Source organism: Triturus cristatus, chromosome 7, assembly GCF_964204655.1.
Source record: "Triturus cristatus chromosome 7, aTriCri1.1, whole genome shotgun sequence".
Taxonomy (NCBI): Eukaryota; Metazoa; Chordata; class Amphibia; order Caudata; family Salamandridae; genus Triturus; species Triturus cristatus.
In genome coordinates this window covers 394,922,401-394,938,728 of record NC_140590.1, presented here as the reverse complement: position 1 = coordinate 394,938,728, position 16,328 = coordinate 394,922,401, and the positions used below count along the sequence as shown (strand labels likewise).

At 45.7% G+C, this 16,328-nt stretch overlaps 1 protein-coding gene across 1 annotated transcript in view; it reads right to left on the bottom strand.

Annotated features, from left to right (window-relative positions):
- The window catches only part of LOC146809773 (C-type lectin domain family 4 member M-like), a 160,439-nt gene extending 145,496 nt beyond the window's left edge, over nt 1-14,943 (bottom strand). The window contains exons 1-2 of the mRNA XM_085616622.1: nt 14,340-14,943; nt 7,732-7,842 (exon numbers count right to left, since the gene is read on the bottom strand). Of these exons, the coding sequence (XP_085472748.1) occupies nt 7,732-7,842; nt 14,340-14,439 (211 nt within the window). The 5' untranslated portion in view covers nt 14,440-14,943. The remainder of the gene's footprint in view (nt 1-7,731; nt 7,843-14,339) is intronic.
- Between the last annotated feature and the right edge of the window lie 1,385 nt (nt 14,944-16,328).

Genomic DNA, 16,328 nt, shown 5'->3' with positions numbered 1-16,328 from the left:
AGGGAGAGGTCCTGAGCTGGTGGGAAAGTTGATTTCTGAGGGTGCCTCTCAGAAGAGGAGAGGACGGAACCCTAGAAGAAGAGGTAAGGGGAGGAGAGCCTCTCCCGTGACTGTTGGTCAGCTTGAGGGTACGGACCCTGGGCTGGAAGATCAGTGGATGTTTAGAACAGCCCTGATGAGGGGAAGAGTGGAAAATGGTCACTATGTGCCAGGGGTTACTACCCCCCACTCTGTGGTTAGGCAAGGACCAGTGGCGCCTAGATGGCCTAGGGCCTGGTCCTGGCCGCGGACAAATGAGGAGTACCAGTGGGGTAGCCCAGTTGGTCCGCCGAGTTCTTTTAGAAAGAATTCCATGGGTTTAGAGTGGCGTAAAAACGGAGAGTGTCCCTGCCGTTGCGGGCCTGCGTCCGTGTTTTATCGCCCAAAGCAGGGAAGACCTTCACGGTGGTGATTGGTCTACCCTGCGTTTTGACTGGAAGGGGGTTGTGTTGGACCCGGCCCTTCTGGCAGGTTCACCCCCGAAACTTTTTGCTTTTTATGGGTGACTTGGTGTAGTGATTTTTGGGTTTCTGCGCACTTTACCGCTGTGTCCCAGGGTAAAGTGCGTGCGTGTTGTGAGGTTGGCCTGCCCTCCCATAGGAATGCATGGGGGAATGTATGTGTCCTGGTAGTTCCTGATGCGTGGGGTGTGCAGGCCCGAGTTTAGTATGTGCGGACTCGTGTGAGTGAATGCTGCGCGATGATGTGTGCGGCGTGCATGTACCTAGTGTGGAAGTGCCATTTCTAGAAGTGGGCACTTCAGTGTGCAGTATGAAATGTGTGGCTTGTCTGGCGATTGGCTGGTGGAGGTCATGTGACAGACTAGGGAATTCCCCAGAGTCAGGAGGAGTCACCCAGTGGTGAATGGGAGTTTAGCATACTGATGGCTGGGGAGGAGTATACCTGGGTCCTGAATAGGACAGGGCTTTCCCCACACACTGCTGGCTCCGGCCCCTGTGGTGCGTCTGATGACCCTGGCCTGCCAGTGAATAGGGAGAGGGGCTGAGCAAAACAAAGTGCTCAGGAACCAGCTGTAACTGGTTCGCCCCTTCCCTGCACCTTCAGACAAATACTTTTTCTGTATAAAAAGGGGCTGTGTCCCCTTACAATGTGTTCTCTTGTAGGATCCACTTGAGGGGGGCCTGCTGCTGCTGGGCGCCAGGAGAGACCGCCACTGGGGACTGCCTCCCTGCTGGAGGGCCCTGTGAGCTCGCTCTGGGCCCAGTCTTTGCCCCCCTGCTCTGGAAAGGCTTTATGACTGGACCTTTCTGCTTGTAGCGCCTGGGAGCGCTTTCTGGACTTTATAGCGCTGGGCGCGCTGTTTGGCTTTATAGCGCTGTGAGCGCTTTAATTCTACAAGCCGGTGCCCACCCGGCATTTGTCCCGTGCTTTGGCGATCCTGAAGTCCCCTGGCAGGTGCCCACCCTGCCAGGGACATTGTGGTGGCGTTCGTTGGCGGGTGCCTACCCCGCTTATTGAATTACTCCTACGGCGGGTGCCCACCCCGCCGTACATTGCGCTCTTCTTGCCGAGAAATCACCGCCGCGGCCCCGGGGAAGACAGGAAGTCAGGCGTCCCCTGGGGGCGTGCCGCGTGACGGAAGCCTCGTTCTAAAATCAGGAAGCGGACGGGAGCCTACCCCGCGCTCCTGTGCAGTGCTGAAGAAGTGCCCGGGTGAAGCAAGGACGTCGTGGGAGGAAGCGGGCGGGAGCCTACCCCGCGCTTCCCCCAGGAGAGAAGGACGAGACTGCCCCGCCGCGAGAGGAGTGCTGCCGGTCCCGTGGAGCCGACGGCGGGAAGCGGAGGCAACGCAGGAGTCCCCCGAGAGCAGCCCAGTAAGTACAAGAGGGCTGGGGGACTCCGCGCATGTGGTGGGAGTGCGGGGGCAGTAATCTCTCGAGTCCCTGAGAGGGACTCCCCCCGTTGGAGGCATTGTTGTTTCTGAGCGCATGGCGCTCCAACGAAGGGGGCAGTAGTGTAAGAGCCCATCGAGGCTCCACCTTAAGGGGGCACCAGTTGTTTTGTGACGGGGCGGCCCCAGATGGCAGCGGGTCGCCTCCCCCCCTGGCCCCACAGTAAACGTTTAGGGCCACGAAGGCTCTAGGGGACATTCTTTTGGCAAGAGCCCAGAGAGGCTCCACGAGTGACGGTGATTTGTGTGCTGAGCGCACAGTGGTGCCCACGCTCAGTTCTACAGCTGCCCAGCACTTAGTGGGCAGCTGCCACATTTAGGTGGGGGACCTTTCTCGTTTTGGTCTGCGCAGCTTGACCGGACACAGGGCGTCTTAGCCCTGACAAGGCCAGTTGGCCTAGGGACTGCCACAGGTGGTGGCTCATGAGAGTTTCTCGCTAATGTTCTTTCCTAGCATGTTTTATGCATCATGTGTTTCCTTTTATGACACCGCTGAATGTAGTTTCTGCATCATGTGTTTTCTTTCAGAACACCGCTGAATGTTTTATGCATCATGTGTTTACCTGCCCGGCACCTCTGAATGAGTTTATGCGTCATGTGCCATGTTCTACACCTCTGAATGTTTTATGCATCATGTGTAATGTGTGTTTTCCCCTACAGGTATTGTGATACTTAGGTGGTTGTGTTCCCCTGGTACCGGTGGTACTAGGGAGGTTCTGAGTCCCTGCGTGATAGTCTCCTAAGGTGGTTAGGGTTGCGTAGGTGGTACTTTCTTGTTACCAGTAAGTACTGGTTGTGTGCTATATATATATATATGTTATTTTTTGTGCTACAGTAATTTTATATTTGGTGCTAAGTGCTAAATATCTAAAAGTGCTAATTCTTGACAGTGGTCCATGTGGCCCCGTCCCCTGTACATCTAATCCCTTGTAAATTCTGCCCGTGCCCGTTGGCACATTGTAAAGTGTGTGTTTTTATCAAATGTGTTGTGTATAATACAAAGGCTATTTTTATAGAATACCTTGTGTGGAGTTTCCTTTGTGGTGGGCCTTGGGTGTTGTTGCTGGGTGCGCGCGCAAACGCTTTACACATTGCCTCAGAGATAAGCCTGACTGCTCGTGCCAAGCTACCAAGGGGGTGAGCAGGGGTTATCTTTAGCGTGTAACTTCCTTGCCCTGACTAGAGTGGTGGTTTCTGCCTGACTTTGGCGCCAGCCTTAGCCAACCAGAAATCGCCAGTTCTAACACTCCCAAACAGAGGTTAAGCATTATAAGGTGTTATGATGTGAAACAGTGCCTATCTGGGGGAGAGCCAGCTTTGCCACAGGGCAAACGACTTTGGGGGGGGGTTTTCACTGCCAGAACATGTAAAACTTAAGTGCATATGTCTTTTTTTAATTTCCATGCACCCTGCCATTTGAGTCTTTAGGGCATACCTTAGGAGAGACATGATAAAGAGGAAGGTTTAGGCCTGGCAAGAGGCTTATTTTGCCAGGGGAAAATGAAATGGCAATTTAAAACTACACTACAGGCTGTAGTGGCAGACCTGAGACATGTTTTACCAGCACTTTAGTGGGTGGCACAAGGAGTGCTGAAGACCCACTAGGGGCTTTTAGTTTACAGGCCCTAGGTACATGATGTACCATTTATTTGGGACCTTCATGTAAATTAAATATGCCAATTAGGTGTAGGCAAATCGTGCCATGTTTTAGGACGAGAGTACAAGCACTTTTGCACTGGTAATGTGCACAGAGCCCTAAAGCCAACAAAAACAAATTCAGTGAAACAGAAGGGGTGAAGGCAAAAGGTTTGGGGGACTGCCACCTGAGGATGTCAAGTCTAACATAACTTCAGTAAAAAACAATGGATATTTATCCTCAGCACTTTTTCTGAAGTTCCTCCTCCTTTACTGATTGCATTTTATAGTTAAAAACATGTATGTCTGTGGGTCCGAGTCTCAAGAAAATGTATATATTAACATTTGGATATTCACAGCCTGCATGGGAGTAAATTCAAGAAGTTATGGAATTATCAAAGGTTTGATAGGTTTACTCTGGATACATTTGGCAGTGGCAGGTTTCGAATCGCACCCCTGGAAATTTGTGAATTCCATTTGTGTATGTGTATATTTGTTCACACAAAAATCAGCCAAGCAGATTCAAACACGCTTGCTAACTTTTATACTTCGACTTAATATGTGTCCCAGTGGCGAATCCCACAAACTTATAGGGCATTTCAACACACAAATATCGTTTTGTTAACTGCTGTGTATTCAAAAAGTGATGATGCACACATAAAAAGGCTGTTTATGTGTGCAAGCTAAACCCAAGCACACATACACCAATGATCTTTGTTTTAGGTATGTGCATCATTTCTTACTGAATGGTGGGTGCTGGTTAAAGACACAGAAACGCGCGTTATATGACAATTCCCCTTTAAATGAAACCAGCAATAGAAACTCACATATCACTGATGATACAATTGAAACAAAACACTTTGGGGTAGATTTATAAACTCCCTACGCCACCAGTGCGTCACCTTTCGTGACACACCAGCAGTGCATTTCACTGCCCCCTATGCACAAGGACAGGAAAAGCCACCCTGCATGACTTTTCCTGTCCTTATAAATACAGCCCCTTTACACGCAACACATTGCGTGAATGGGGCGTTCCACTGGTGTTGCTCTGGGTGTTCCCATACAACGCCCATGGAACCCGACACATTTCTAGGTTTACGAGGAATCGTGAATCTGGAAATGAGTTAGAATGCTACGTCATCCTAGGGGTGGCGTAGCTAGGCGCAACGAAAAGAAATGTTCTCATTTCTCCTCGTTTTTTCCTCTTTCAATGCATGCTGCATTCTTCAGCATGCATTGACAGAGGAAAATCTCTGTAGATTGTTTTTGAGCAGGAAGGTGCCGCTTCCTGAACAACAACACTCTTCCCATGACGCAGGCATCCTTGCACCATGGTTCAAGGGTGCTTGTGCCAGCGCAGGGGAGAGCACAGGAATGTGACATACTATTGTATATATGTTGCATTCCTCTGCTATGAAAGTGCTGCAGCCTGGCACAGCCGAAGGGCTTACAGTGCCGCGCTGCGGCACTTTCTTGTAGATCTGCCCCTTTGAAACAAAGAACATGGTCTCTTTAAATTTCTGTTCTTAGCAAACCAAGCTTCCCTTTTATTAGGTTATTGGGCTATTATCTTAACACCCTTGTGGGTTACTAATTTGGGAGGGTGCTCCCCTACAGACATAATAAAATAAAATTCAGTTATGTTACAGCACAGCTCACTGGGAAATCTCTGCTCAACCCCTGGTTGTTATGGCACAAGCAACCGGCAGTGCCTCAGAAATGCATGAGAGGCTGAAGCAACATACTAACATTGCCAAACAAATTTAGAATACATCAAGCATTCAATAAGCCCAATTTCACTAAAATTGTTACAAATGGATTAAAGGACCATAAATGTCAATTTTAACACAAGGTACCTACAGTGGTTGCACGGTGCCTGACTGAACCCGGCTCTGGGTCCAGCTACAGAAATCAAGGGAGTAGTCAGAATAAAATACCCCCCACAAAATGTCCTATCAAAGTAAGATTTTCTGACCCTTTCTATGAAGGATAAAGTTGGCATTGTTGCCTAGAGACTAAAGCTTCAGAATGATGCATTTTACAGCATGATTTGAAAGGAATGTGGCCCAAAACTGCACATTTACCAGCATTGACTTTCTCTGACTTACTCTTACCTATTTTTTCTATGTTTTTCTCCTACTTTCTATTTATTTCTTTACTCCTTTTTCATCCTCCTCTCATTCCGTTTTTCCATTCTCCTTTTGTTCTGCCCATTCTTCTCTCAGGTGTCTTTTGAGCTCTGTCATTCTTTATATTCATGATTAATGTTTCTTCTTGCTTTCCATCTTTTTCTTCCTTAGTCCTATTCTCACCAGCGGTGGCCGGCACAGGTAAGCGTGGTGGGGCGGGACAGGGCACGGCACGGCTGGGGGGTGAAACCTACGGATGACTGAATAGGTGTTATTTATTTATACCTATTCCGTCGTCTTTAGGGCTGTAAAATCTGTGGTATTACAACTTCAACTAAGTTAGATTCTTATTGGACCTTCTCTTTGGGGGATCAGTTCCTGATGAAGATCTGTGCCTATCCATGCTGTCTTACCCTAAAATAACAAATGTATTTATAAAGCGCATGTTCACCCATGGGCATCTTGGCGCTAAATAACAGATTTTTATTGTTTCCCAACTCAATGGTACTCATTTTATCGACCTCAGATCGATGGAAAGGCTGAGCGGACCCACCAGGATTTGAACCTGTGACCCTGAGGTCAAACACAGGCCCCTACAGTGGACAAGTTAGTCCAATAAGCCACTAGACCCAGCGAGACTCATTCATTCAGTCGTATTGCTTAAAAACAAATGCTGTGATGTTGGGGTGGTCGGTGACAAGCAACAGTGCTTTGCCGGCAGAGAATGCCTGTCCATTTACTGGTGCTTTTTTGGACATGATCTTTGGGGAGGAGGCAGTTATGATTCTCAGTAAAACCAAGAGTTTTTCAACAACTGACAGAGGTGGAAGAGGAACCATGAATCCTGTTTCCTCAAGATCTTAATCAATTAAGTATCTTACCCCATCTCCTAGACAAAGGTTGGCAGGCATCTCATACGTGTTCTTCCAGAACTGCAAACTTAGCTTCTGCTCCCTGAGCTAATCGACCTGCAGAGGGTTAACATAGTTTTTCTAAAGCTCTCCCCATTGATTGCTCACCTTGCGGTGTTATATTTTTCCCTTTTCTTTTAAACTTCACCCTTAGGAGACTTTGTCATTTCACTTTTTCTGGTAGGCAAGAAGCTGAACGCTTGCACCCTGGAATAAATCTGAAATCTCTAAACAGATAAGTCTTATAACTGCATTTGAAGATGCGTACAGAAGTTGACAGGTGCATTCAAATCGAATGATGCTCCTTTCTCAGTCCTGATCTGCCAGATGACCAAAGTGTTACTTATATTTTGCGGTTGGTGGATCAGACAGTTCTGTTGCCTTCCATTCTCTGTTGCCTCCATGCTTGGAGCATCTCTGCACCCGCAGGTTTCAGCTTGTTATCTGCCTTGATGGCATTCTTCTGATGGTTTAATGCCCTCTCTTACTTTCGGAAAACTTCATTATATTGCAAATCTTCTTAATCGCCTAGGCTTCCATTTAATCGGCAAAAACCCTGCCTGAACTCCTGCTCAAGTAAAAGGCTTCATTGGTTTGTCAAGGACACCAGGCTCGGGGGGCGCCAGTCAGAGTGGTACAGAGAATAGGGTCTAATTTTAATATCTTTCATCGAGAAAGCCCACATAGTCCGTCACAAGATAAATGTTCGAAAAGCTGAAAGAAACTCACTCTAATAGCATTAGTGAGTATTTTTAATACTGTCAATGTTCTGATTTATTGGCTAAAGGTTAATCCATCAAATAAGCTAACATGCTCATGTGAATGTGTCCAAATACCTAGGGGGCAGATTTACAAGCCCCTTGTGCCACTTTTGCGTAATTTCCCCCCCCCCCCATGTTAAATGTGACTCAAAAATCTGCCCCCTAGAATGTTTTATAAGATAACAGTCCCATTAATTGGCCATTGTAACCATGCCAGTCTTCAGAGAAATGGATTCCCATTTCCTACCTTTTTAAAGCCTAACAAAACCAGTAGTTGGTGCTTACGAGCAATGGCATGCTGAATTTTGAATTATTTACTTTAGAACTGCATGTCAGGTACTTACATTTTATGAAGTAGAAGGTAAATCCAAGTATGATAAGCAGAATGATGAAAAAGGATGCAATGCTTGTGGCAACCCTCCAGATAACAATCTTCCTTTTGTATTCTTTAGCATCTATGGAAAATATTTTAAGGCATCATTATCCAACATCTATCATTTATTTGTGAAGTCATGTATGGTGCCATCAAGGCCCCACAGAGCATCAAAGTGTTTTACCTATGCATCACAGGAACAGTAACAATGTAGACAACATGAGCAATATAGTCATAACACTATATCGTATTGAATTACATCAGCAACACAGCCAATATAATTAATGCGTGCATGAAAGACAAAAGTGTGAACACCAGAGATAAACAAAACACTGTTAGCTTTCAGGTGGAAGTTTAAATGTACCTTTCTGACAATGTTCTGTGTAACGGGTAAGCATCCATTATAAAGGGAGATGATGTTGGAAGATAATCGATGAATGTTTAGATCTGTTTTGAAGGACTCACTAGAGAGATTGAAACTGCATTCCTTATTTTGAAAGTGTTCCCTGAGAAAGCTTGCTTAACGGGTTCAGACTTTTCTGAATGATGGAGTTTCCAGTTGCAGATAGTCTGTACTTTAGAGAAAGAGGGAGCCTCTGGAGAGGATTGGTTTGAATGCTAGGAATGTTACAAGCCCTCATGCATAGCCTTGTGAATTATTTGATGACATGTTTAGTTTATTGATTTTAAGGAGGGAAAGTTCATTTGCAAATTCAACATGCTGAGTTGCAGTTCTCTGCTAGCTAGGTAGTGTCAGTATCATTCTGTGAGTGCATTAGCTTTGAGGTGGCTTTCATTCTTAGTAGGCATTGGTCAATATTGAAGAAATTCCTGACCCAGAACCTAGGTTTCTTTGTTTACCTGCAGCTGGACGTTCTGGTGTAGAACAGGGAGAAACCAACTAGAAAGTGGTAAATCCAGTATCAGAGGAGGATTCTAGATGAGGCGTTTCCTGCTTATGCAGAGAGTGAGGATAGAGCCCTTCTCCTGTGCAGGTGTAGAACACATTTTGTGGGAGGTTATTGATCAGTAAGAGGGATGGATGTGACACAGCAGAATAAGACTCATCTCTCCAGTGTAAGTTGAAGTCACCCAGGAAGAAGTTATAGGAGTTGGTATGTATTGCTCTGGTAGAGAGCCGCTAGTCTGAATAATTGATTCAATTCCAGTAACTCACTGCTATGACATAGCAACAGTTGTTAACAAAAAATGTTACCAATTGTTGCTATGTGACGAAGGAATCCCAGGCTACTCTGAGTGGGTAGGAGCATGTCGGAGCAGCAATAGAAAGCAGGGAGCACAACATCTGAAGAGAGAACACAGAGAATGGTGGGTGGGAGGCAAGAGACCAGGTACTTTTTGGAGAAATGGTAGAGGGGCCATGTTGTGGATGGCTCCTCCTTTACTCCTATGCCCCTGTGTAGCAGCTGAAAAGAAGGGCAGATGAATTTGGGGGCTTCACATGACAAAAATATATAGATGGGTGAAAAGTGAATTATAGGCATGTTTTTGACCTCAGGGTTTTGAGTGACATCAAAGACAGCTTCAGCTTTGCTCTCGTTTTCTGTTTGATATCACTGAGAGAAAGACAGCCTGTAATTCACTCTTAGCCATTTATAACTTTATATGTTATAGAACCCTTCTTCTATTAGTTCTAAGAGCTGTTCGATGAGGAACAGGTTATCCCCTTTAGGATAGTAGATGAAGTGAAATATTTCAACAGAGCTTTTTGAACAAGGAAGGTTGAAATGTCCATATGTTGTTGAACTGTAAAGAAGAACAGTGGATAATTTCAACCCTTCAACCTCATTTAGTTTCCTGATCATGGAGAATGGCAGAAAAGCCCAGGGCATCTGAGGTCAAGTACGGGCTTGTAAGAGTCAGAAAGCCAAGTTGCTGTCAGGCATAGAAAGTCAAGGCTGTGAGACTGAATATAAAAAATGCAATTTCTATGCAGTATCTGGCTGCATATCTTCCATTATGGCATAAGCAATTGAAGGTGGACTGAAAACATTTGATGGGGAAAAGGTAATTGAGACTTGTATGTGATTTTATGAGAGAGAGTTAGCTGGTTCAAGATTGCTGCGTTTTCTTGCTTTACAAGAGTGCTAGTTTGGGTTTTCTTGCGATGAGCAGTAAAGCCTTTGTCTCTTTTTATGTGTATAGGACCACTAGTGAACCTTGGGAAGTGGAGTTCTGTATGGAAGAGTATCGCTTGCATCATCTGTGTTTTGTGTCTCCATAGTTTGCAAAACGCCTTTGTCATCGGTGTCAGACCCCATTGTGGGTCCACACAATAGGCTGGGGCTACTGGGTCACAACTATGGTGATGGGTTGTGTGCCTCTGGTGTCCTGGAGTGTCTACTATTATGGATCTGCAAACTGGGTCAAGTACACCATTTATATACGTAACTCTTAGGGTAACAATGGCGAGATGTCAAGAGCTTTTCAGGGAAGTTGAATGGCAGCAGAGACTCAGAACTCAACAGTCAAACAAGAGATGCAATATGATACAGCCAGTGTTTGTGTTAGAAAAAGAGAAGCACTTTATAGTAGAACAAAAATAAATACTACACACAGTTCACCCACTACATTCTACAATACTATGGGCTAAAACCAATGGTTCTGGTTCCTGCATCCATCAGAGTGCCTTAATTCAGTGTTGGCAGTTCCAAACCTTCTGAACTCTATAGCACAGCCAATGGCTTCAACACCCAACCTACTACTGTGAACTCATAACACAAGGAAATCTAGGGAAAGAATCAGCCCAGGTGAAAGTTCACTATTACGCTTTAGGTGGACAATCTCTCAATTGGAGGACCCATAGGTCAGTTCAGTTTGTATCTTGCTAGATTATGTATTGTCACTAATTACATCTTGCAATGTGCGGTTCTAGTGGCAAACACAATCTCTGTCTCTCATTTGTGAGTTCCCCGTCTAATCAGAGCATCCTTTATGGTCACTCAAGTTTCATCTCTGTCAGCAGGACCAATCTTGCAGTGTCACATGTATCTCTCAATTCACATTGCTGAAGTAAAGAGCATGGCAGGTACAGTTCAGCAGTCATCTGTCTTTGGCAGTTGCAGCCATCAGAACATCGGTGGGGCTTCCCCTGATACAGTGTTGATGACGTCTCAGTCCACAGCTCTACTATGAAAGAACAAGTCTTGTAGTTCACAGTGAGGAGGACAGGCTGGCACTTCTGAGTTTGTTTCCCCATGAACCACAAATAGCAAGATGGGCGATTCCATTCAGCTTGAGTCGTCACTGGGCAGATGCCTGAAAACAAGTTAACTTCCTTTGCCTGTGTATTCCACACAACAAAAACATCACTTGGTTGCTCCTCCTGGACAGGCTATCCTGCTGAAGGACCAATCACTCTCCTTCACTCTCTGCGCAGGCCTCTAAGCCCTAGACAGGCCCCCAGCTTCTCCAACGAGTTATACAGACTTCAGGTGGTGCTGTCTCACCTCTGGAGAATGGCTGTTATGCAGGCATGAGCTCTGAATCACAGCCGCTCTCCAGGTACTCTGTGTAGCAGAGCAGTCACTTGGTAAAGATGACCTTGGACTGGCAAAAGGTGTGATGGTTTGAACCTCAACTTTATAATAATTTTACAGACAGGGGATGTTGATACACTGTCTGAAGTTGTAGGACCAATTTTGGGTGGAGATATATATATATTATTTTCTGGCTATACTATAGACAGCCTTTTTGCAAGGTGATGTCTCATGGCAGGAAATGATGAGGTGGATCCAAGCAAGAGTATCCCCAAACATGAGCAGATTGAAGTATGAAAACCCTGCACCTGGATAACTTTGGGTTTCCTGAAGCATCAGTAAGGGAAAGACAAAAGGGCAAGCCCTGCCTAGAAAAATCCTTATCTTTAACAGAATCTGCTGCCCCCCTCATCCCCACTCGACCATCCACCAAATGGCTGTACTCAGGAAGAACTAATCAGCAATTCATTGCTAAAAGGTCCTCATAGAAGTTCTAAGCGTGGCCCTGTCTCCATCCTCCCTCACTTCATTGTCTGGGGCTCCTCTCTTCAGCTTCAGGAATGTAGGCAAAACACTTCCGCTGTTTGGGAGAACTGTTTCCCTTTCTCCATATTGTGCCATGCCAAACCAAGTGATATCCAAAAAGGCTCTCGATCATCCCAGTAATCAGACTCTCACATTAACATGGAGTTTTACTGCATCCACACTTTACATATAAACACACCACAGACATAAGGGATGTCAGCGCAAGGATCTGGGAGTTACATCTCAGCTGAAGTTTACATGAGTGGGGCCAGTAGACTGCACTCCCCCTGAAAGAGAAATAGGTCTGCTCAGCACTATCAATTCACAAAACGACTGGAATGCTGCCACCACTGCTTCATGTCAACTAAGGCCTTGTTTTTATTCCCATGTCAGAAATGGAGGGCCCCCATGGGGGGTCCTTTCAAGGTCATAGAACTGGTTGTAGACATTGGAATCACCATAAACAGACTTTGCCTCGGTGCACTCACTAGATTGACGTGCTGACTGGGCCACCAAAAATCAGGGTACCAGTTTCACAAGTAGTCAGGTTAATCCTGGCAGGGGTACAGGCTTGTCTGCCAGGCAGGGAACAGGTCTGTCCCAACAATCAGTAATACAGCTACACTTGGAATACCTAAATAATGGTGTTCGACTGGGATGGCAAAGCTGTCAGTCCCGCCACCAACAACTTCGACCTTCACCAGTGCTGTGGTAGATATTGGACACTTCTCATTCATTTTAGGTATGACCTAGTAGGCCCTGTCAGATTTCCTGAAACATCAATTTGTGCAGCAAGCTCAGCTCGGCTCTGGCCTAGTTTTTGCGCATTGAAAAACTGTTTTAATAATTACCTCCATGCACTGTATTTTTTCATGTCCTCCTATTGCCCAACCATGTATTGTGTTTTGTTGTGTTTCAGTCTATTGTTGGGGTTTGTCGTGTTTCAGTTTTAAAACTGATGGAGTGTGCAGCTCAGTATTATTTTGGAGGTGAGAGATGTGTTGTTAGAAATAGCAAGAGCGTGATCGGCTTCCTGGCATTCCTCATACTCCACTGTGCCCCCTGACTTCTGTTGCCTTACATTTATCTGTTGTTACTCTATTGATTTGTGAAATGTGATTGCCGCACGCCTCTCTAATATGAGACAATGCACATGAGCTAAGAATTCCTGTACATCGTGTTCGTTGGTAGCACAGGTCCTGGCACAAGAACTGGACAAATATAATGTTTCCAGAAGTGAATTGGGTAATTTATTGCCCATACAGCCCACCTGAAAGAAATGTTCTCTGACTTTGAAATTAAACTGATAAATGACATTAGTCAGTCATCAAATGCAAATCGATACCTGATAAATATCTGTTTGTGACAAAAAGACAGTGATTCACTAAATAAAAATGTAGGGCCTAATTTACAAGGACCCTGCACTGCCCGAATGTCACTTGTATTGATTGTCTAGCGGCCCACACTGCAAGGCCATATCTACAAGGCCATTTAAAGCCACCCCGAGTGACTTTTCATGATCTTGTAGATATGGACTGAGGCAACACAGCGCAAGTCACTGCGTTGCCTTACCCTGCAACAGGGAGGCGTTCCATGGGCGTTACCAGATGTACGAGATTTTGTAAACCTGGGAATGCGTCAAAAGCCTATGCCTCCCAGGGGTGGCATATGGGAGGTGCAACGAGGAATAATAACATTATTTCTCCTCATTTTCTTTCTATGTGTGCTACATTCAGCGTCACACATAGAAAGAGGAATTTGCCTCAATTGATTAATCGAGGAAGGTGTCCCTTCCTGCACAAAAACACTCACCCCTAAAACACAGACACCCTTGCACCATGGCACAAGGGTCCCGGCTTTGGTGCATGACCAGTGGCGTAGCTGGGGGGGTTATCTGCCCCGGGTGGCACTCTTTTTGGGGGCGGCAGAGGTGAGCAAGTTGTGTCTGTAGTCTACCACCATCCCCCCTCCGCCCTGAGAACAAGTCATCCATCAGCCACCAATCCCCCCCGAACAAGTTGGCCGTCACCCTCCCCCCACCTGTGGTGCGGGAGGCCCCCAAGTTCCAGGGGGCCCTCTCAGCACAGTACTCTGCTGAACACGCTCCTTTATGAGTCTGGGGCACCTCCCCGTACCTTGCAGGGGGGGGCTCCTCAAGTTTGTTGCGCAAGTGCCCCCCCACCCGTTCCTACCTGCACTGGGCAGTAAACGTAGGAGCCGCCCCAGGTGGCAGACGCCACTGCTCATGGCAGCCATTTGTGCGCCAGCGCAGGGGACTGCACAGGAATGCGCCTTATCTGATATATACAGCACCTTCCAGCCCTTTTCTTTTGACATAGAGCAGGTCAGCCAGAAGGTCTGCGTTGCTGCCCTACTGCAAAAGATTGTAAATGAGGCCCTTCCCTGACTTACCTATGTCTTGTACAAAGAAGACGACCAGTCACAGAGGAAGCAAAGTTAAATTTTATCTTTTGCTATTTGTTCTTAGACAATTTACTTGCATATTTTAAACTAGGAGAATATAAAGAAAAATAACGATAAAATAAAGAGATACCTTTTGCCGCCTTCTGCTGCCTGGCTGCCGATTCATCCACGACAGAGTAGACATTCATGTCTTTGTATTGCAAGTTATCGTACATGGCACCGCTCGACATGTTCCAAACAGAGCTTCGGCTGCGCTGTAATGCAGAAGAGATTGACCCTTACACGCGTCCGTACATAAGACACCGATTCTCACTCCTGCGGCTGAGTACCCGGCTGTATGTGTTTTAAATGACACAACCCCTGGCCCTGGACAGAGCAACAAGCGGGGGTGGGGAGTTAGTTCTCACGTCAGGCAATTGCGAAATACGAAATTAACATTTTAAAATGAGAAGCTGCAGCGGAGGTCACGGCTCCAACATCCCTTTTTCTCTCAGCTAAAGTTAGTAGCGGATAGTGAGCGTTTCCAAACAGGCTGTAGGACTGAGGAATATTCCAACACTCCGGAAATCCAACTAGTTTAAGATCGCGGAAAAACTTTGCACAGAAAGAAGCTCCTCGCTTGCATCCTCAGCCATAAACTGGGGCTCTTTCGCTTGTGGGGGAGGCGGGGTCTCCTGAGATGCAGGTGAGAAAGCAGGTGGGTCATGAGCTCCTCGTCCTTTTAGTACCGACACCCACTGAGTGTAAACTCGCGAGACATGAAAACCTCCGCCCATCTCAGCGGAGAGGAGACAGAGCGATGCATCACGTCCACCTAGATCTGTATTTGTAGAGGTATATGATGCAAATTTACTCTGTCAACAAAGAAGGCAGCGAGACCGGGGAAACTAATCTCACTCTGCAAAGCGAGCAATTAGGACAAAAGGGAATGAAACACTTCATCTCGAGCATTGCCTTTAAATATTGGCGCGCTTTCGTACACGACGAACGTGATACTTTGAGGGGAGAGCATGGACCTTTGACGATATTCAGAATCGTGTACAGTGCTCTTATCAAGGAGGCACTTAGATTGCAATAAGGAGTATTTTGGAATCACTACACTAGTAATATTGCTCCCCTTGCGACTGATATATATTAACACAGACGATTGCTGACCTTTGGAGTGAATTCTCACCTTCACACATGCCCTGACGAAGTTCAATTTCTGAACGAAACGCGTTGGCTGAGACTGTTCTTATACTATTGTTGGACAATTAAAATAAATACTTTTTCTATTAAAAAAACTGACCACTGGGTGTGATATAAAAATAACAATTTGGTGGTGCACCGCTCCGACTTTCTCTTCAAAAGGGAATGGCCGGTTTATTTCAAATATTTTCTGAAATGTAACATTTTCAATACGAATTATTCACAACATCTTTATGGTTAGTTATCGTTCATCTAATACTGCTAATAAGGACTGGCAAAGCCAATAGTCCGGGTTTGGTGTATGCGCATATTCATTGTTGTGTGATGTGTCTACATGCAAACTATAATTCTGAAAGACAGACACTCAAATTCTGGTCAGGTGGCATATGATGCAATGGATTCCAGTCAGTGCTTAATGTGTAAAATATTAAGTGCAGGTGCTCAAATTGTTTTTAGGAGGCCACACCCACTTACCACAGCTCCACCCACTTCCTCCACTGACTCCACCCACATCCTCAACTGGCACTGCTGAAAGCCATATGCAATAGTGCGAAATAAAAATCTCCGAAGGTGTTGTCCTTCAAAGAGCTGAAGGTGGGTTAGTGGTGAGTGTGTGCCACTGCTTTAATAAGATTCCTCTTAAGTGGTTGTGATAGGCAGTATGATGCCCTTTTAAACTCAGTGAGAACTAATGGTAACAGCTCAAATACATTATTGATAGCTTTCTTTTTAGATTATATGTCTGTTTTTTATGTCTGTGTGTCAAAGGTCAGTTTTTTATTTGTTATTTAACTTTTCATAAAGGCTTCACATGTTGATTATCTTATTGTACTTTAGTGTCATTTTACTGTTTATATTAATTCAGGTCTAAATTTAACCCAGAACAAAACAGATTTTGTTACATCCTATGGTACCTAATCTCTAACCCGGT